The sequence below is a fragment of the Rhipicephalus microplus genome, chromosome 1, assembly GCF_043290135.1.
Source record: "Rhipicephalus microplus isolate Deutch F79 chromosome 1, USDA_Rmic, whole genome shotgun sequence".
NCBI lineage: Eukaryota > Metazoa > Arthropoda > Arachnida > Ixodida > Ixodidae > Rhipicephalus > Rhipicephalus microplus.
Window position 1 is genome coordinate 265,960,174 of NC_134700.1, and position 20,948 is coordinate 265,981,121.

A 20,948-nucleotide genomic window follows, 5' to 3' on the forward strand; every position below is an offset into this window, starting at 1 on the left:
GTTCGAAATCGTCCAGCCATTCTTTCACATCTTCCCTGCACATATTAGCGAAGGCGTGGAGCTCACGCTGGAGGCTGTTAATGACGTGAGAAGGCGCGGTGGCGGAGTGGGAACGGCTGCAGCACCGACCTCATCTTGATGTGACATATTTCCGGACCCCTGGCCCAAGCGGCGACCTGAACGTAGCTCTAAGGGGTAGAGCGGTCGAGAGGATGACGAGGAATCTAACAGCACCTTCCACCACGTATGAAGTTTTGGTTTTGGAAGATCTTTATTAGGCACGAGGAACCGGCAGCCGACAGCTACAATGAACGAACCAAGATGATGATGCTATATGACAACGATGGGCATACATGAGCAACACATGATAATGATGATAATGTACAGATGAGGAGGATGGGCATACTAAATGCCCACAATATAATTGCTATCGCAATAAAATTTCAGAAACAAAAGAGTGGTAGATATGTATCCCCATTGATGCTTTGGCCTCCGTAACAATGGTAAAAAAAGCTTCATACACCGCAAGAGCTTCCAACTTCTTCACAAGAAAATACCTGAATCGCAGCTTCATTAAAACATTTTATTTTCAGACACCAATGCATCTGACCAAACAGTTTTGCACGTATCAATCAAATTATAACATCAGAAATTTTTTCCGATGCATTTTATAAATGTATACAAGCATGTTAATAAATCTGAGTAATAATTCACATGTCACCAAGCACTATGATTGTTGAATAGTATATTCACCATTTTGAGCGACCAATGCCCTTTCAGCCATTCCCATGTTCAATGAAATGTCAGATTAGACCAGTATTGGTCGGCTAGCTTGTTAGTCTTGCTTCTATAACAACAAACCGACAGATAGGCCGCAGCGCTTGTGTTTGCCTATTCTATGAGCGCCTCTGTTTTCATGTGCACTGTCACCTCTCATTGTGGAATGTCAAATTTTCGTCCAGAAGTTTCTCCATAAAACTTGATCCTTTATTACAAGGTTGTGTTGCCAGTTCTGCAGACAACACAGTTTCAGAAGCTAACCACCTTCTCCTTCTTTAGCTGGACACCCTGATGTAAAGGCACAATGTTCTCAGCGTCTGCACTCTGGCCAACGCTCACAATGTCGGCAGCAATCTCGCTTTCCTCGCTGGTTTTGCTCTTATTCTTCTCCATCTCGGGACACTCCTTTTTAAAATGGTCGATAGCTCCACAGAAATTGCAGTGACCTCCTACAATACCGGAAATCCAAGCAAAGAGAGGGGATCATTGAGTCAGGTGCACAAAACAGTCGTAGCACAATTTCATGTTTGTGCATGTCAAAACTAACAATGAAGCAATAGTATGCGCACTTGCAAGAACAATGCATCCACAAGCTCCTCATTAAGCTGTAACTATAAGGAACTTATGTTAGGAAAAAAAAATTGAGTTGTGTAAATAGCAAAATTTTGGGTGCAAAGTGAATTTGAATATTGACATCTGAGGGCGAATCGAATCCAGTATTTTTGGAATATTTCTCAAATATTTTTCAAATACGTCAAAGCAATATTGCAGAAAAAAAGTCGGAGAGGCCTTTTAAGCATATTACTATGAGCTTTCAACATGAAAGTTCTTCTTATGGCTAGGTTCACGAAGTGCTGGGAGGTTGATGTTTCAGCATTGTCTTATCAAGAATCAGTCGATGCCGCGGTTCAATTGTATTTGCGGACATGATTTGGTGCAACTAAACTGTTGTTGACAACACTTTACACATGGAAGGCATAGATCCTACTTCCTCAGCCTCTCCCTCCTCTTTCAACTTCTGCGGAGGCCCAGCTGACATGGCAGGCAGGAGTATGTTCCTTTCGAGTTTGAAGTTCTCAGTATGCCTCCAAGATGTCAATATTTAATTAAGAACATGTGAAATTTTGGATGCTAAAATTCCTCAGCACCCATTTTTTTTTTTCAAAATTCTTGCCTAAATAGCATTAATTGAGCCCCCATTTCTCCTGCATCTATTATATCTTCACGTTGCAACCACTATTTTTTTAAGTCAATGCATCTATGATCGTAGATTGATTGATTGATATGTGGGGTTTGTTGTTCCAAAACCACCATATGATTATGAGAGACGCCGTAGAGGAGGGCTCCGGAAACTTCGACCACCTGAGGTTCTTTAACGTGCGCCCAAATCTGAGCACATGGGCCTACAACATTTCCGCCTCCATCGGAAGTGCAGCCGCCGCAGCCGGGATTTGAACTCGCGACCTGCGGGTCAGCAGCCGAGTACCTTAGCCACTAGACCACCGCGGCGGGGCTCAAAAACAGTTTTGCCGCAATGCGAGAGTGTAATGGAGTGAAGCATATTAAAGATTTGAGACTTGCAGTCAAAATTTCAGGTCCAAAACAGCCTTAATTGAGCCCCCACCTCTGCTGCATCTATCATCTTCACGTTGCAACCCGTGCTTTCTTGAGTCAACGCATTTGCCATTGTAGCAAAGCCTCAAAGGCAGTTTTGCCGCAATACGAGAGTATAATGGGGTGAAGCATATTGAAAGTTTGAAGGGGCCACTGTCAATTGAACATTGACTTATAGTATTTGTCCTCTGGAAGTTTGAATACCGTATTTACTCGATTCTACCGCGCCCTCGATTGTAACGCGCACCCGATTTCCAATGCGAAAAACAAAAAGAACGTAAGACATCGATTGCAACACGCACCCATTTTTCTCGCTGGCCCGCACGATCACACAACTCGAAAAACGACTCCTTTCGAAAAACGACACCACTCGAAAAACGACACCACTCGAAAAACGACTCCCGCACTTGGAGCAGTTCTGTCGTCACGGACCGCTGTGCCGCTCGCTGCTCAAGCACATACTCGCCGAGCAGCTCTTTGATTTGCGGATACCGACCCTGCTGTGGTCCACTGAAGCCTTTGCGTGAAGCTTTGCTGTCGACAATCTTCTGCTTTTGTTTCCGCCGGTCCCGCACGCACGTTTCCGGAACTCCGAACGACCGCGATGCAGCCCGATTTCCGTCCGTTTCTGCACACGCGACGATTTTTCTTTTAAAAGCGGCATCGTGGTGCACTCGAGTTTTCGGAGTCGGCCCTTCCACGCCGTCGATGCTAATGCACTACTAGATGACGAACTCCTCAGCACACGTACGAAGTGCCGCACATGGGAAACACATAGGCAGAAATGGCCGACGCGCCATGCCGACGCACGTAGGGGGCGGCCATTTTGGATTTGCCAATGGCAATAGATTGACCGTAATTTTTTTGTTCGTACTCGATTCTAACGCGCATGCGATTTATGAACTCGCTTAACCGGAAAAAAGGTGCGCGTTAGATTCGAGTAATTACGGTACTTGTCATAGCAAAATTCTGCTGTGATTTGAATAGAATATCAAACACTTACTAGAAAAATATTTGTAAGATTGAATATTCGCACACCTCTAAAAGAAAGTAACCCAGATTTTTGTGTTACTTGGTTGTCACTCATTGTCGTTAACAAATGCGGAATCACTAAACTGATGACAAAGCAGTAAGAGCTATGAAATTGTATTGCACATCTTCCACAGATGCTGGGCATATGCATTTCGGTCTTGCATTTACAGTGGCCACGATATCCTGTCAAGCTTTTTAATCTCATCTGCCCACCTCACTGTCTGTCTTCCCCTACCATGCATGCCTTCTCTTGGAGTCCAGTCTGCCAGCGGTTGCCATGGCTTATCACAACATGCCCTCCTGGTTTCTTCTTCTTAATTTCAAATGAGATGGTATTAACAGACTTTTATTCCCTGACCCACTCTTCTCTCTTCTTGGCCCTTTAAATTACAACTATCAATTTCCTTTTCCTGGCCAACTGAGTCGGATTATGAGAGGTGATGGTGAGCATTTAAGACTTAGTTTTTCTTGCCAACCTTGCACGACAGCAGTTGCGAAACTGTGCTAACAAAATATAACAGAGATCTTGAGGAAGAAAAGGGTATTCTCAATTATCACCAACTTTTACACGAACTGCCAGCATAATCCGTTGAAGCCATTTCAGCCCGCCACAGCGGTCTAGTGGCAAAGGTACTCGGCTGCTGACCTGCAGGTCGCAAGTTCAAATCCCGACTGCGGCGGCTGCACCTCCGATGGAGGCGGAAATGTTGTAGGCCTGCGTGCTCAGATTTGGGTACACGTTAAAGAACCCCAGGTGGTCGAAATTTCCGGAGCCCTCCACTATGGCATCTCTCATAATCGTATGGTGGTTTTGGGACGTTAAACCCCACATATCAATTAAGCCATTTCACATTGTACTCTCATTCAGCTAGAATTAGATACTTGCAAGCATCAATGATCAGTACTGTGTGTTGCAGACAGGGAGTACGCTTAGTGCCATACATAAGATTCTATGAAATTTTTTTGCTGACTAGCACGTTTATCTGATCACTATTGTACAAATTAGAAACCATGTGTTTTTTGTTGTTTTTTGTCTGCAGCAGTTTAAAATTAAATTTGTAAAAATAGGTATTTACAGTTGAATCTCACCTATATGTTTTCCGTGGGAGCCAAAATTAAGTATAGTATGCAAAAATAGTTAACCAAAGAGGTTGGCTCGGAGTAACGTTGACTGGGAGCAAAAATAAAATGGAAATAGGCTTAAAAACATAGTATGCAGAATCGTATCAATGAGATTCCACTGTGAATACTTTTTAAAAAATAGATCTACACCAACCAAAAGAGGACTGAGCACAAGTTTTCGAACTCTGAAATCAAAGTTTCTGCCTTATTTGTATAGTACTCTTCAAGTGTGAACATTAACAAGTTTCTTTAGCTTCTTTTTCACGAGCCCTCCTGTCTGAGTTACTACTACAATTATAATTTCTAGACCTCAATTCCTCAGCTCCCTGTACATAGGTCCTTTGTGTAAAACACACGTCATTATTGCACCCTGAACAGTGTGTGGCTGTTCTAAATTCTGAAATTGAAGTGAAATGAAAGAAGCAGAGTTCGAATGACGTACCTTTCGGGTACACTCCTTTATCGTTGCGTGGGCACTTGCGGCTCAGATGCCCCTGTTGCTTGCAGATGAAACACTTGGCATATGGGAACTCTGTTTAAAAAGAATAATAAAAGTTTATTGTTAGGACTGCAGCATTTTTAACACAGCAAATTTGCAGCCTGTGTTACATTGGGCATAAGTACCAACACTTCCCTAATAATCATGCATGTATGGTAGACACCATCTTCAGCACACTACGACGTACTAAACGGGCACGATCTCCGTTTTTCAATTTCCTGTGCTGCCCTTAGCTGATTTTGCTGGGCTTTCATAGGTTCCGGGTTAACCGATACTGCCTGAAAGAAAGCCTTCAATATTAAGAGGTACTCCAAGAATTTAACACAATGGGAAGAGCGCACTCACCACGGTATCGCCAAAAAGGTGGATTGCATGCAATAAATGCATCTTGCCAGTCAATACATTTATAAGAATGTTAGTTTTATATTGCACAGTTGCTGACCGTAGAGAAAGGTTGGCAGGATAATCATTAGGCAAAGTGTTACTAATAAGGGTACTTATTGTACCTGCGATGCATCGCTTGATATGGAGCATAATGCAAGAGAACACTTATTATATAGCAAAAAGTAACCAGTCGAGAGTGAACCACTACAATTGAACTCCTTTATAAGAAACATGTATCAGGTAGCAATTCTCGTCTTTTATATGACGTGTCTCTAATAAGCAGGGTACCATATATGCATTTTCTTATCAACCCATATTTTGATGTAAGCACGCTGGCGTCTCTTACACACATTTCTCTGTTACATCAGTGTCTGTAATAAAGGGGTTCGACTGTATTTGATGCCACTGTACAGTAGCTGCTTTCTTGTGAGAGGAGACCAAATACTTGCCGTTGTCCTTGCTTGTCTGAACTGTGCATGCAGATGAGAAGTGCTCTGTAGATCCACACTTGAAGCAAATTCCAATGGGCTCACTAGAATCTTGAAGCATCTGAGGACAGTCAGACACTCGATGGCCAGGCTGACGACACTTGAAGCATAGCTGTGCCGCGGAAACAAAATAAATATGCAGTTACTCTAGAACGAGGCGAGAGCTGTTGCTAACAAAAGTGACTTTCACACATGAAAAATCGCATAAATGGGTGGCTTTCAAACAGAAAAGGTGCCCATAATCAAGATCAACAGGTTTGCAAACTGGTACACAACATGCAAACCTTATACTGTCCGAGCAGTAGTACTACCTTCTTCCCTCTTCTACTAAGTATAGGGCAGCCTTTGACCCCTTCCCTCAGCTACTGGAAACCTAGGCCCCTCCCCTTTTTAGATGACTATGGGGGAGCAGCTGCCCAACCTCGTGCACACGCCTATGCTGATCTGCCCACTCTTATGTTGTTTTTAAATTGGGCACTGCCTACAGAACAATGCTGCTGAGAACTGTCAACTTGTTCAAATTTGACAGCAACAGTGGTGCCATTTAGTAATGCTACAATGAACGCATCATGCTCATTGTTGCAATTGCAAGTGGTGCCATTATTTTATATTGAAGCAAAATAACCATTTAGGTTGAAACACATTTTCTATTCCCAGCAGACTACCCTCCATATAGAAATTAGACTAATTTGCCCTTCTCACAAAATTGATTCCTTTATGTGGAACAATACGGTGACAGCATAATTCTCACCTTCGCCAGCTGCCTGCGGAACAGCAGCTCTTCCTTTCGTCGCATCTTGCGCACAGCTTCCTTGATCTGCTCGCCAGGAATGCCCTTCTTGCGCATGGACTTTTTAGTCAAGTAGATGCGTCGTTCCACCTTTTCTGGCAGAAGCAGCAGGCCTTTTGCCTCTCGCTGCTTCCGCATCCGCTGCAATCGCTTGGCTTTGCAGCTGCCACCACCATCCACGTGCGGGCCTGTCCTAGGCACCTTGGACACACGTTGCCCTTCCTCTCCCTCATTGTCCTCTACATTTTCAATGACGAGCAATGCTTCCTCTTTTGGGACTGCTGCTCCCCTGTAAGGGACAGAGCTGCCAGACTTTCCTTCATCTTTGGCTGAAAGGGGAGCCTCTTCCCCAGGTGAAGGAAGATGCTTTTTAGTAATCACCTTCTTTTTTCTTTCTTTTGACAACTGAGCTGAAGACTGTGCCTCTTTTTCATCGCTACATTTCGTAGTCACACTGAAAGGCAGAAGCTTGTTTTTTGATGCTGGTACAGCAATCTCGGCAGCAGAAATGTTTGATTTGGGCAAACATGTTTTTTTTTTAATACTAAATGATATTTTTTTCCCAATATTTCTTGAAACTGTGTTACCTGTACTGCCTGCACTTCCAATACTAGAACTTGGCACGGGCACTACAGCAAAACTTTTTGTAGAAGCTACCCTCATGGTATTCTGTGCACCTGGAGAACCTGCATTGGTTTTTCTGTGCTTCAGCATCAGCTTATTGAGTGCTTCACCTTCTTCGTCGTGTGCTGAAACCACTTTTCTTTTGGCAGCATTTTGGCCTTTCGCCTGCATTGAGAAAAATTCCACACAAAGAGAACAGAGATTACAATCACAGAAATTTCTTTCTAGATTTTCTTTCAGAAGATCTTTTCTAGATGTTTCAACACAAACTTTCCGATGAATGAAATCAACTTTCTCAGGACCAATGTACACAACAGATGACCTTACTATACTATTGTCACACTGCACGTTCCGATTTCAATCTTGTTTGATTGATTACAAGGAAGTCTAGTTTTTATGCACCTACACTGAAACACATATTCTTATGACCACAGAATAATTTAAATGTTAACATCTTTGACAGAGTTCAGTCTGTCTGGGTGAAAGATGCCAAATAAGCACAAGACACACCTTAAGACTTAGCCAACAAATTTCAGCTTTTTTTAAAAATCTTGTTAAACCACAGCCTAAGAGAGTCTATGGTACTATCGAATTCAAGCCCAATTGTGCAGGCTGTCATTTTTTTTTTTTTTGAGGGCTGGAACCAAGTGTGCTACACAACTTTTTCCTAGTCACAGAAATGGGCATGTATATTATTTGGGTACTAAATGATCTCTCATAAACCTGAACAAACTTCCTTCTTAGTTATGTGCTCGTACAAAAGCAGAAACACGTTTCCAAGAAATTTCACAAAAATATAATGTAGCGGAGTTTTTAATTTCTTCATACAAATACAAATCTTCATTCAGTAGAGATCATGATGCATACAAGCAAAGTTGACACTTCAGCCAATTATTTTGTCACTGTGGTCAGCCCAGAAGCCTTTTTATAGTTCGCCCAATCATGAAGTGAAATGTGTTTGCATAACCAAATCTTCAAACTACATGCACCTAGAAGCAACAGCTGCATTAACGCTTGTGACAGGATGACAAAAAGGCTTCACCTTTAAGTTGCTATAATTTTCATTGATGTCTTGCGAAGGCTTGTTACTAGTCACTGCTACTTTCTTTAGATGGACTGCATCTCCAGTCACACCTTGCCTGTCAGTACTGGACTCAGCACCAGTACTGCCTGAGCTCGAGAGCTTCTTCTTGACTGCAAGGTTGCTACTTTCGGATAGCTCCTTTTCAGTGTTCAACAACTTCGTATTGGCCCCAGTGTCATCAAGACGAGCGAAACGAGGTTTTGTTGCCTGCTGCCGCTGAGATACGAACTCAGACCACGTGGTAGCCTCGCCTGGCTGTCGTTCATGCTTGAGGACACTTTTGCTCCGTGCCCAGCGGGTCATCTTCACCTAGATCTTGCTGAAAAGTAGGGAAGTGAAACCCAAGTGAGAACACTGGCAGAAAGAGAGGAATAAGCATAGGCAAAGAGGTCAGCCAGAAAGATACCAGCTTCTCTATTCTGTACAGGCAGCATAGAACAGGAAGCAAACAGATAGTTTATAGATATGACTAGCATTTTTAGATACATCACTGTTTTCAATGTAAAAGAGGCATCAGGACAGAAAGAACAATGTTTAGAAAGGCAGAGAGATTAACCAGAAGTAGCTCTGCTTGAAATTTCTGCATGAAGAAAAGGAACAAGGAAACAAAGGTAAAGAAAAACAGAAAGACCACAGAGTATGCGTACGTACAATCTGAGTTTATCATGCAGCGCCATTGTCCGAGTCTATTACTTGACCTACAAAACTCGAGAACAAAAGCAGCGCAGCACAAAAATAATAATAATAAATAAAATAAAAAGGAAAAAGGAAATTCAGCAGATCCCATATAGCATAGAAATCAACCACATGCGAAGCATGCACCAAAAAGTTTCCAATGTGGCACTTTTAAGATGAGCATAACGCTAAGAGGCAGACGGTTGTAGTACTCAGTAAATATATATCTAGAAATTTTATGTGCATTCATCTACCTAGAAAGCATGAAAATGTGAGAACTAGTTGTTCATAGCTGTACAGTGACACCATTGCTAACTTGCACACTACCAGCACCAGCAGTGGTTGGCTGAAATTTTCTTGTATTAGTCTGCAACTGAAGCATAATGCTAAAGCATATTCTGCATTTTCTTTTTTATTTTTTTTTCCGGTGAGGTGGAGGGACGTGGCGTTTAGGCAAGTGTTATGAGGTGGATCGACGTTACAAGGTGGATCAGACACCTGAACAGCAGTTCGTGCTCAACTATTGCAGACTACCTTGGGAAGTAGAATTTGGAGGTATTATTTTTAAGGGTGTCCTGTCAAGATAGGAGCCCCTTGTTAGTACAGGGCACAAGGCAAAGGACATCGGCACCTATTCAAAGATAGAAGTTGGTTCCCAGCAAAACTCAGCTTAGAAACTGATACTTCTTACATCGAAGGTGGATGCTCGAATGTTTCCCTAGAATTACATTCAAAGAGAGAGTGAAGGTATGTTTTAAGAAATATCAGTTCTATGCCAACAATTTCACACGGGGCACATATGGATAATACATGTAAAAGAAAAATAGACATGTGCTATTCCAACATCTGGAAGATTTATGTGAAGGAAAACACCACATACAGTAAACATTCACATGTATTGCCTGTTTGTATGCTGCCCAAGAATGGACCAGTTCAAACTTGCCAACCTTTCAATTCTCCTCACAAGTGATTCGTGAGTACTGGATTGCAAGCATGCTAGCCAGAAGTGGTTTTGTACAGTACATGTTTTGCTGGTAAGTGCCTGTCGGAAGCAATGCTCCACCTCTGACAAGTGGCAGATGCTGAACCATTTGACCATGGATTAGTAACAGCTTCAAGACAAAAAGGAGCACTTTCCCCTTTCAAGTACATTAAATCAAGCTTTTCTGTTTCATGTGGTCTGAAATTCAAAATTAACAACTTGTTTATAAGATAAACAGCATGCAAAAGATGCATGCCTTACAACTAAACTGCCATATCTGCATATCACACTACCATATCATTAACATATACTGGAACCAAGCCCCCGAAAATTGGATCCGTCACTAAGTGGTATTGAATACTGCAGCCCTTCATTGGTGTTCCGGCAAATAAGGAAGTGCGTGCACAAAATGCCACACATTATCACTTCACTTATCTGCTGTGCTCTGAATCACACAGATCATTACTCCATGGTGAAATGCTGGCACCACCCAGCGATATGTGAGGCTTAGGACATGTTGTGAAAGTGCTAGCACATTTATGTTTTATACAGAACATTGACAATAATATTGTGTATGGAAGTCTCTGACAACTTGGGTACTTCTACCCTGCTCCGCAAACGTAAGGTTGCACAGTTATGTGCACCCAGTTCTTCTCAGAATATGTCACCAATGCCGAAAATGATACATACAATGTCTCACTCAGTGTGCAAATGTTGCAGCGGTTGAGTCAATACTGTAGGCTGGCAATGCCACTTTGTTTGCTGATGTCTTGCAGTATACACAGCTTTTTTTTTATTAATCTTCTTCAGCATCATTCAACGATTCATCTTTGTCATGGGCATTGCTGATATAATAATTGTACTTGTTTATATGTGAGAAAAACTAGCAAAAGTCAACACAAGGACGAAAATAGTAGGCACAGATGATGTCAGCATCATCAGCCTGACTACATCCACTGCAGGACAAAGGGCTCTCCCATGTTCTGCCAGTTAACTCAGTCCTGTGCCTGCCGCTGCCAATTCATACCCGCTAACTTCTTAACCTCATCTGCCCACCCTAACCCGCTTCTGTCTCCCCCTAACCCGCTTGCCTTCTCTGGGAATCCAGTTAGTTACCCTTAATGACCAGCGGTTATCCTGTCTATGCACTACATGCCCGGCCCATGTCCATTTTCTCTTCTTTATTTCAACTATGATATCTTTAACCACCATTTGTTCCCTAATCCACTTTGCTCTCTTCTTGTCTCTTAAGGTTACACCTACCATTTTTCTTTCCATTGCTCACTGCGTCGTCCTCAATTTAAGCTAAACCCTCTTTGTAAGTCTCAAGGTTTCCACTCCGTAGCCAAGTACCAGCAAGATACAGCTGTTATATACCTTCCTCTTGAGAGATAGTGGCAATCTACCTGTCATAATTTGAGAGTGCTTGCCAAATGTGCTCCACCCCATTCTTATACTAGTTACTTCAATCCCGTGGTTCGGTTCCACGTTTACTACCTGTCCTAAGTAGACATAGTCCTTTACAACTTGAAGTGGACTATTGCCTATCTCGAAGCGCTGCTCTCTTCCGAGATTGTTGTACATTACTTTCGTTTTCTGCAGATTAATTTTAAGACCCACCTTTCTGTTCTCCTTGTCTAACTCCGTAATCATGAGTTGCAATTCGTCCCCTGAGTTACTCAGCAATGCAATGTCATCGGCGAAGCGCAAGTTACTAGGGTACTCTCCATGAACTCTTATGCCTAACTGTTCCCATTCTAGGCCTCTGAAAACCTCCTGTAAACACACGGTAAATAGCATTGGGGAGATTGTATCCCCTTGCCTTACACCTTTCCTGATTGGTATTCTGTTGCTTTCTTTATGGAGCACTATGGTAGCAATTGATCCCCTGTAGATTTCTTCCAGGATGTTTATATATGCTTCGACTATCTGATTCCGTAGTGTCAGCACGACTGCCGATATTTCTACTGAATCAAACAGATGATGTGTGTGTGCTTGAATGAGCCTTCTTTTTTTTTTCCTCGTTTTGCTGGCTTTTCTCACATCTAAACATTAACAAAATAGCCCAGCTTCTCAGGCTTGTGAATTGTAATTGTAAATTTTATCCTTTTCCCCCATGACTATGGTTTATGCAACCTAAAACACGCTCTGAAAATTGCAGTAGCCTATCCAATCACACGTTGGCATGTTCCTCAGAATTTGGGGACGCAAGGTTCAATTTCCAGCATAATTCTTAGTGTGTCGGTACAATATGTTAAAGTACTACCAATAAAGAAATAGTCTTCATCTGTTTCTTTATTCGGTATTTGCCAACTCTAATTATGCTACAAATCCCCAGTTATTCAAGTGCACTTAAATAATACTATACTCTCGAATAGACCACTTCAAAATGTACACCGAGTGCACTATGGCTTTGGAAGTGAGAACACTAGCAAAACATACTGCATTAATTTCATCGTATCAGTTAGCCTATAAACTAGACTCACTATCATGTTTGTGGCACAGCAATATGATCACCCAAGTATCACTTTCAAGGTATAGACTCCTTTTTTAGAAGCCATACAGAGCTCTGCACGAGTTTTGAATAGCTCGCTTAAAATTGCAAGTCTGTTTTGTGCAATCACACAATTAAAATTTCGCATTATAAAGTTGGCACCATCTTACAAAAGCAATATAAAAAAAATACAAAATTTTCTATTTGCAGATTTCACTATAGCTAAAAAAAGAGAGTTTGAGTATTTGCCTTATGAAAAAAAAGCTCTATGAAACAGTGCAACCTTATATTACCAATTTTCAATGCTCACAAGATTGAACAGAAGTAGCAGGGACAATGGCATGGAAATATGCCTTGAGATAATAATGCATCAGTACTGGAAAACTTCATTTTTAAAATATGCAGCAGCAAATCAACACGATGCAAGAGTGTGTATTTTATAATATCTTTAATCCATTCCGAAATCGGGCACACTACAGGCTGTAAAGGACTCTTACCAAAATGTCTGTGCCACCAAGTACTGCAGACATGTTTTTAAACAGCACGAAGAATTGGTGCCCCACACCTATCTTTACAGGTACGTACATCAATGAATAAATGCACCCAATAAGACAATGTAGGGCTCCCTTTGGGCAGTGCTTATTTACATGTATTCAATACTTTATTTTTATTCTTTTGCATACATAACAAGTGGTTTAATAAGTAAAGCTGCAGCCCCCTACAGCTTTTAATCTTCCCAAACAGTTTCAATACTTCCCAACAACCATTATGACACCTAATTGGGATCAGCCACATTCAATAGGTCTATCTTTTAAAACAGTTATCCCTCCGATGTTCTAACAGCGCACATACTGATTTACACAACATCTAAGCTATTATCACAAAAGCATACTTTTCAAGTGCAGAGGCCATATTTGTCAAAATCTATACAAACATGTTAGACAACATAGTGGGTGCCAATTGGTACCAAAAAGCTGTAAAGCTGCAAGATTAAGTCGCCAAATACGAAACCGCAAGCGTTACACCGGCACGATGCATATGGCCAGTGTTTTTGACCTGCCTGTGAAGGCAAGATTGTAAAGCCTCAACAAAGTTCTAGAGTAACACGACAAACTGCAGCTGCAGTCATATGTTGTCACGAAAAGCCCGAGAAAGCCTACGCACAACCAATCTTGGTAGCTTACAGCTGAATAAGCAAAGAATAAGTGGTTAGCCAGCTACAACTCTCCCTCACAGTTCACATTATTGAAGCAAGTTTGCACCGAGTTACCATATTACTTTTATCTGGCCTGCCAAATGCCACCTGTAAATGCCAAGAAGGTATCACCGAGAATGCCCAGGCTTTCATCCAACAGCTCTAGTTAACTTACAGCAGGACTCCAAATCCACGCCAGAGTAATAGGCCACTAACTGAGCTTTGCTAAGCATTTCATCAAACTCACTACACCAACGAATTACACATGTTCAACTTAATACACATAGTCCTACACTGCTCGGCAGGCACAGCATTGCACCACTTCCACAAAATCAGCACTCGCTACACAAGGTGTGAAATGCAAAACTTGTGCCAAAGTGTTTCACACTCTATTAAAACATCAGCATCATTTTCGTTGAATCAGTAGCCTTCATATGCCTCCTTCATTAGACAAAGTTGACAGCACAGTCGACTTGTTTAACGTAGATATGACCAAATAACTTACATAATGAAGATTAGTTTTCACTTTCACCATGGAAAATGGCATTACTTGCTTTCTTTTTTTTACCACTGGTAAATAGTCTAACCTACCCTTAAAAACAATCTACCTTGTTCTAGGCTAGGAACAATGCCACTTATGTTCTTTTAAGAAAGTGCATCGAAAATGTACATGCAATCATTGAATTTATATTGGCCCCATGGGTCTGAGAAGCAAGAGCACCAAGATATGCTGCTCGTAGAGAATAAAAGCACTTAAAACCAGCACGTCATGGCTGCTTGAAGCACTGAGAGGACATATTCACTTAATTTGATAGCACGTCTCACAGAACATCTACCGTGTAAATTAAATTTTAACGCAGTACTGGAGGAATGCGCAACAGTACTTTCAATACTGGCAATGTTAGTGACGAACAAAATGACAGGATCTTCAAGGCAAAAAAAAAATAAATAACTGCAGCCTCAGCTTTCTGGAAAATAAAATCAGCACAGCCTTAGGAACAGGTTCAAACAAAAAATACATTCTCTATACATATTAACAGCCACAACATATGATCACTAATAAACAAACAGGAGCTTAAACAATTTGTACAATAAGTTATCCGTATGTTCATTCTGAACTGAACAACATGCCCTCCGTTTCGAACAAGTTGAAGGAGTCTGGAGCTACTAAAAACATTGCAGAAAATGAAAGAACTTCCACAAACAATACAGCAACGCGGCCTCCAGCGGGAACAATTAACAGAACAAAATCCCTGCCCGGCACAAGAATTATGTAACATCACGCAAACAAGGTATTAACAGTTGACTGCTGAAATGTTCGGTTAGCTGCTATTAAAATTGACTGCAAGTGAAAGCTTCCGCAAAAAAGAAGCGTCAATACTTTTCACAGCTCTGCGAGAACCTATAATAGCCAACAGCTGGCATCTCATGGTGTGAACATTTCCAATTTAAGTATTGGTCAGCAGCCAAAGAGGCAATCCTGAAATGCCCTGAGCTGGCTTGGCGGGTGCCCTGATAGCAGCTATGTGTCTGCTATGCAATGCGATAAACCAAACCAAACACAGCACACGCCCATTAACTTAAAATAGGGCCTTTCCAAGAAAACCTATGATCGCTACTTCAGTCATCCAAGTCCCCATAGTCATCGTCTGGAAGAGGTGCTACCGAAGGCACATGGCAGCTTCCCCAATCTACAGGACCCGGAGGAGCAAATGGAAATGAAGAAGTCACCAGATGATGATTGTCTATTGCTGCACCGGGACGTGCAGAGCTACGCTGGATGGCAAAGAAGTACTCGTCCGAAGGCAGGCGTCTGTGCCGCAGCTGTACGCTATCTCCACCATCGCGTTGTTCTTTCAGCAGTCGTATCTGAGTTGCCAAAAAGTTTATATCCCTGGCCACACGAACATTGTGGAGGAACAGAGTCGCCGGATCACCATTAACCACCTCCGCTTTTGGAATCCAGCGGTAGTAACACTGTGTCCACACTGAAAGAGACTTCACTGTGGGGTCCAGGAGAAGCAGGTCTGCACTAAATGACTGCATACCACGGTCGCCAGCACCCTCTTGCGATCTCACATTGAGCAACTCCTTGGATCGTTGAAGCAGGTACAATGGATTCTTGAAGAGTTCCAGGTCTTGCGGGGAAAGGCGCGAATGCGGGCCAGACCAATCCCAGACATTGCGGAAAGGTTGCGACTTCAGAGCCTCCCATCGCTGCCGGTTGTTCCCAAAGAGAAACGTGTCGTAGATGCCCACATGCGTGCAGTCCCAAAGGTTGGTTAGATACGTCTCTGAGAACTCAAACGATGCAGGAAACTGAGACTGAAGCTGCCAGACACAATCGAGAAAGAACAGAAAGACCGGTGCCGCTTCTGGCGATGCGCGTCCTTGACCGAGATGGTCAAGGCGTTCCGGAAAGGGATGACCCGCGGCTACCCATTCTTTGTCAACCAAGGTTTGAAAGCCTGCTTGCGTTCTATAGTGAGGGTCGAGGAGAATCTGCACCAGGCTGACGACCACGCAAGTCATGTCGGCACCACTCTGTTCGCGCACCAGCACGTGTTTCCGGCGTTCTGCTATCACCTTGGCGGCCGCCAGTGCTACCTTAAGGCAGCCCGACAAACACTCCAACCAACGGGTCGACTCGAGCGCCGCGTAGAAACGGGCCTCTTGTTCGAGAAACTCCGCTTCGTCGGCCGGCATGCAGAGGGCCTGAAGCTTGTGGTAGCTGGAACCAACCTCGCGCACGATTGGGCACTCTAGATCCAAGTTCACCAAGTGGACGTCGGCGCCCAGGCACTGGGCGAGCAGTTGAAGCCGCTCGGCGTCCGCCGATTCGGAGCCCGTGTCGGAGGCGGCACCTCGCACCAGAGCCGCGCCGCTCGGGTGACTCCAGCACCAGGCGACCGCGCGCTTGTCGCTGAAGTGCTGCGCCAGGCGTTCTAGCTTGCAGTCGACGAGACGACGTGGGACGGCGAAGCGGCCGGGGAGCGCGGCCGAGAAGCGGTACCGCTCGTTGAGCTCGGTCACCCTCCACAACTTGGAGGCGGCGCAGCGCCGCAGCTCGGCGTCCCACTCGCGAGCGCTCTCGAAAGGCGGCTCGCGCTGGCCGATCGAGCCACCGCGCGGGCAGAACAGCTTGTCCAGGCTGGAGACGAACGCGTGGCGCGAGAGGTACTGCAGCACCTTGGCGCTGCACTGGTCGCTCTGGCAGAACTTGAAGGAGAAGGTGAAAATGCGCATGTCCTTGCAGTGGACCTGCAGCACCTCGACGGACTGCGCAGCGGCCGCCTGGGGCGACAGCCGCTTGCGACGGCCCCCGGAGAGTAGGAACAGGGCTTCCACGTTCAGGAGACCGATGTCGTTCTCGCCCAACACGCGGTTCGCGCACAGCGCTCGTGGCTTGTGCTCGCCGCTCGCGTCCATCGTGACGAAGCTAAGCTTGAAGTTGGTGCAGAAGAGCACGCCAGACACGCCGTTACGCAGGTCACTGAACGTGTTGAACTTGAGCACGTTGTCCACCTCCGTCACCACCACCTCACCGTCGCACAACGCGGGCTTCAGTGTCACCAACGGAATGAGATCCGGCGGAGGAGGCGCTGCGTCGGGTGGGCGTGCAGACGACCGCTCGCCGACACCGAGGTCTACGTACGACACGAACGAACTGCCGACGCGCTTCAGCCTAGTCTCGGAGCCCATGGCTTCTTGTTCCGGGGAGGCGTCGCTCACCTGGAGCACATTGCGCCGGGCACCCAGCTTGAATGGGAAGGAGTCTGTCGATATCTGCATCCTGTTGTCAACGTCGCCGGAGGCGTGCGATTCACAGTGCTACACCGGGGCAACATCTAAGCCTACTCGTCGGTGGTTGCGTGTTACCGATACACGCGTCCTTTTCCCGAGTGACTGCAAAAGCCACTCGAAATTAGAGGACATCGGGATCCGTGATACGGCCCGAAACCCGCCAAGCCCGTGGTCGTAAGGAGGCACTTCGCGGGAACCGCCGCAGGGTCACAGAAACGGCTCGAAGACGCGCGTGACCCAAGGCGCGGCTGGAACGCCAGTGCCACCTATTCATTACCTTGAAATCCAACGCTATCCAATCCAGTAAGCGAGCATCATCATCAGCGTAAACCGCGATTTCAAACAGCGAGCAGGCAAACGTGTTTACCCGGACTGCAGTCTTGCACTTGACGACGCCTGGGTGTACGCGACGTGCCCACAGCTCTATGATAACCGGAACATACGCCGATCGCCACCAGCGTTAATATACACCTTAATTGTGGTGCAGGCAAGTGAATGATCCGACAGAAAATGGTGACACGATTCCGACTACATGACATTTGGAGCGCGGAATCGCGCGATAGCTCTAAAATGCGAGCAACGGTCTATACACAGTTCAAATTCGACGCCTTTTCAGTGTAGTTTTTGTAGACACCGAAGCAATAATCAACGTCTCCATTTACGTCGTCCTAAACATTATCTAGAAAGCAATGAGCGGGGCTCCCACGCGTGAGATCTGCAGGCAGCGTCGCGCCGGCATTATGTAGCCGAGGCCACCGAAATACGTCAATAGTTAGACATAGGCTACGCACCAGGTTATCGGCGGCTTACCTGTGTCAATCGCTGGCAGGTACCGTTGCAGTTTTAATTCACAGCGAATTTTCAAACAACACACAGCTCCTCGCTGCGCGTCGTATCCATGTTTTCGGCTGAAACCACCTCGTGGTTGCAACATCGCCATCGCCACCATTCAAAACAACAATAATATAATTTGATTTCAATCGTACTTTTAAAATAGTAATTTTGCCTCAGAATATAAATAATACATTATGAAATGTATTGCCTCTTTTGTTCAAATTTGTGCATTTGTTTGTTAAATTTGATGTGCGCTGTATGGTTAACAAGAATTACAAGTATAAAGTTAATAATCGATAACGTTTCCACTCGCACATTTTGCGTAAAACGTAAGTACTATCACGACATGAGGCACATATGGCCCAGAAAGATACTGGCAAACATGTTCCTATTTGCCGGAGCGGATGAAACCATAGATTCACTGGCGATTTCTTCTGCAAATAAAAACACCAGCCTAGAAAGTAGTTCGTGCGCTGCTCTCATCGGTCTAAAAGTGTTACTCCGCGAATATGGCGCTGCCCTTATAGAGGGTAGGGTTTTGCGGTCGGCTGGATGACTCCAGTCCAAGGATTTCGCGTATAGGATGGATTCAAATAAAGGGACGCCATCGAGGATATTCGCTCTTTCTCCGATAGAAGCTAAAGAAGAAATAGACGAGGTAACGGGGCTGGAATAGGCGCAATTTAAAAAGCATGTCTCCCACTTCCCCTGCATACGTGCACAAAGGCGCGAATTTTCGGTTCTATTCGCACGGTGTCGCCACTGTCGTATTTGGGTTTCACTTTTTTTACGTTGCACACTAGTGAACGATTTAGTTTAACTAAAACTTTATCGTGATCGTTTCTGGCGCTAGTTGCACGAATTTTTTGGAAGCGGGCTTTGTGCCGAGCGAGCTTGCATGATCGCCGGCCTTACCGTACCAACACGTTTGCCCGAGTCTCAAACTTTCACTTGCGCGCAATGTGCTCGGGAGTGTGTGTTCGTTACAAAATTTTCGCGTGTGTTGCCGCGGTGACACTATTTTATTGGGTGTGTGCGAATGTGGATTCAAGTAGATCGTCGTTGCTCCCGTAACACACATGTGAAATACCATCGCGCTCGAGTTACGGCCGTTTTATTCGTGACCGAAGCGGTACCGGCACTTTTGCCTTGCTGCGCGTGCTAGTCACGCCGTGCTTCCTCGTTTCACTTTCCGCGCCTATCCGTGGCTTGTACACCGATAAAGTTGCGCTCGAATAAAGGTTATAACCCCTGGACAAAGGTCACAACATCCAGTGCTCATCGCGAATGAATCCCTCTGACGCTATTCTGAATAATGCTTGAGGCGGGATGCCAGCGAAGTATCCGTTAGAAATGTTTGCCCGCAACTCTCTGCGCTCAATAGCAACTGAGGGTTTTAAGTGCCAATTTGTAGACCACTCTCAAACGCCTTGTTATCCTTCTTTGCAGAAACTCGAGAGGAATTACACGTATTTACAGTCTCTCATCAGCGGCGTTTCTGAGAAGGAGGCGCACGACGCTTTGAATGCAGCAGTAAGAAAACCGTCTTGCCATTCGTTTTCCGCGATGAATTCTGGGCCGCGTGATCGCGGATGTCTTGCTGAAATGTATTCCGTTCTCCGTTAAAGGTGTGCAAAGGAGCACAGGCGCACGATGACATCTGTTCCGGATTTCTTTACGGCATCCTTATCGACCCCACCAACGCAGCGAGAGTAAGTGTATCGTCGTTCTCAAAAGAGCCGCAGATTACTTGTTTCCACGTGCTTCTACTTTAGTACAACTTACGAATAGGTTTGGCTGGCTTCACAGCTGTACACATTAAAACTTTTTTTTTTTTTGAGTGTGGCTTTCGTTATACCATGTGCTCTTGCTGACTCCTCCGACTATTGCATTGACAAAACACTCCGGTTGTCCAGAAGATTCGGAGTTGCACTGCAGCGTCACTTTCAGACTGCACCAACAAGTAGCCACTCAAACTATGTCAGTTGTATGCGCATCCTGGATTTCATTATGTGCAACTGTTATAACGCACGTAATTTTAGTGTTTGTAGCTTTGAAGACATGCCATACTTTATGTATGCTCAAACAGTGACACTTTCATTCTTGCATTGATGGATTCTGCTGACTTGAACAAATTGGTGTTTTGAAAACGTTACACAGCCTACCAATCGTGCTTTCAGAAACATTTACGTTATAACTCAGCATTTTTTTTTCCTAGATGTTCCACATGCTGTAATAATAAAGGAACATTAGCGTGTTCGATTAACTAAACCTTTTTTTTTTTTGTTTCATGTGCAATCAAGTCACTTCAAAAATGCGTAACGTGCATGTTACAGCTAAACAATGTTACGCACTGTGCCTCAAACCTACTTGAGCTTTAATGCCATTAAGCATGTCGCTGTAACACTGCGTGAACGCCACTACACTTCGGGGCTTTAGAGACACTTTTCTACTGTTATTTGGTGGCACGGGCTGAATATGCGCGCAGTTCTGTAGATTGTTCAAGCTCTGCAAGAGCTCTTCAGTTGCATGTTTTGGATCACAGTG

The 20,948-nt window shown here is 44.4% G+C and overlaps 3 protein-coding genes across 4 annotated transcripts in view; 1 reads left to right on the top strand and 2 right to left on the bottom strand.

Moving 5' to 3' along the window:
* Positions 1 to 569: 569 nt before the first annotated feature.
* On the bottom strand, positions 570 to 18,480 carry LOC119187863 (uncharacterized). Of its 2 annotated transcripts, none has more exons than XM_037435965.2 (6): positions 18,378 to 18,480; positions 8,376 to 8,736; positions 6,671 to 7,498; positions 5,881 to 6,031; positions 4,991 to 5,080; positions 570 to 1,229 (listed from the first exon to the last, which is right to left on the bottom strand). In XM_037435965.2, exons 2-6 carry the CDS (start codon positions 8,718 to 8,720, stop codon positions 1,030 to 1,032), a joined length of 1,614 nt encoding a protein of 537 aa, XP_037291862.2. In that variant the 5' UTR covers positions 8,721 to 8,736; positions 18,378 to 18,480; the 3' UTR covers positions 570 to 1,029. The 2 variants fall into 2 exon arrangements, with proteins under 2 accessions (XP_037291862.2, XP_037291869.2); XM_037435972.2 differs by having other exon boundaries at positions 18,359 to 18,402.
* Positions 14,871 to 17,705, bottom strand: LOC119187856 (myotubularin-related protein 10-A). Its single transcript, XM_037435954.2, has one exon. It carries the CDS (start codon positions 17,553 to 17,555, stop codon positions 15,384 to 15,386), a length of 2,172 nt encoding a protein of 723 aa, XP_037291851.2. The 5' UTR covers positions 17,556 to 17,705; the 3' UTR covers positions 14,871 to 15,383.
* A 407-nt stretch (positions 18,481 to 18,887) lies between the features above and the next one.
* Positions 18,888 to 20,948, top strand: part of IntS3 (integrator complex subunit 3) — a 38,219-nt gene continuing 36,158 nt past the window's right edge. The window contains exons 1-3 of the mRNA XM_037435943.2: positions 18,888 to 19,059; positions 19,851 to 19,934; positions 20,030 to 20,113. Of these exons, the coding sequence (XP_037291840.2) occupies positions 18,985 to 19,059; positions 19,851 to 19,934; positions 20,030 to 20,113 (243 nt within the window). The 5' untranslated portion in view covers positions 18,888 to 18,984. The remainder of the gene's footprint in view (positions 19,060 to 19,850; positions 19,935 to 20,029; positions 20,114 to 20,948) is intronic.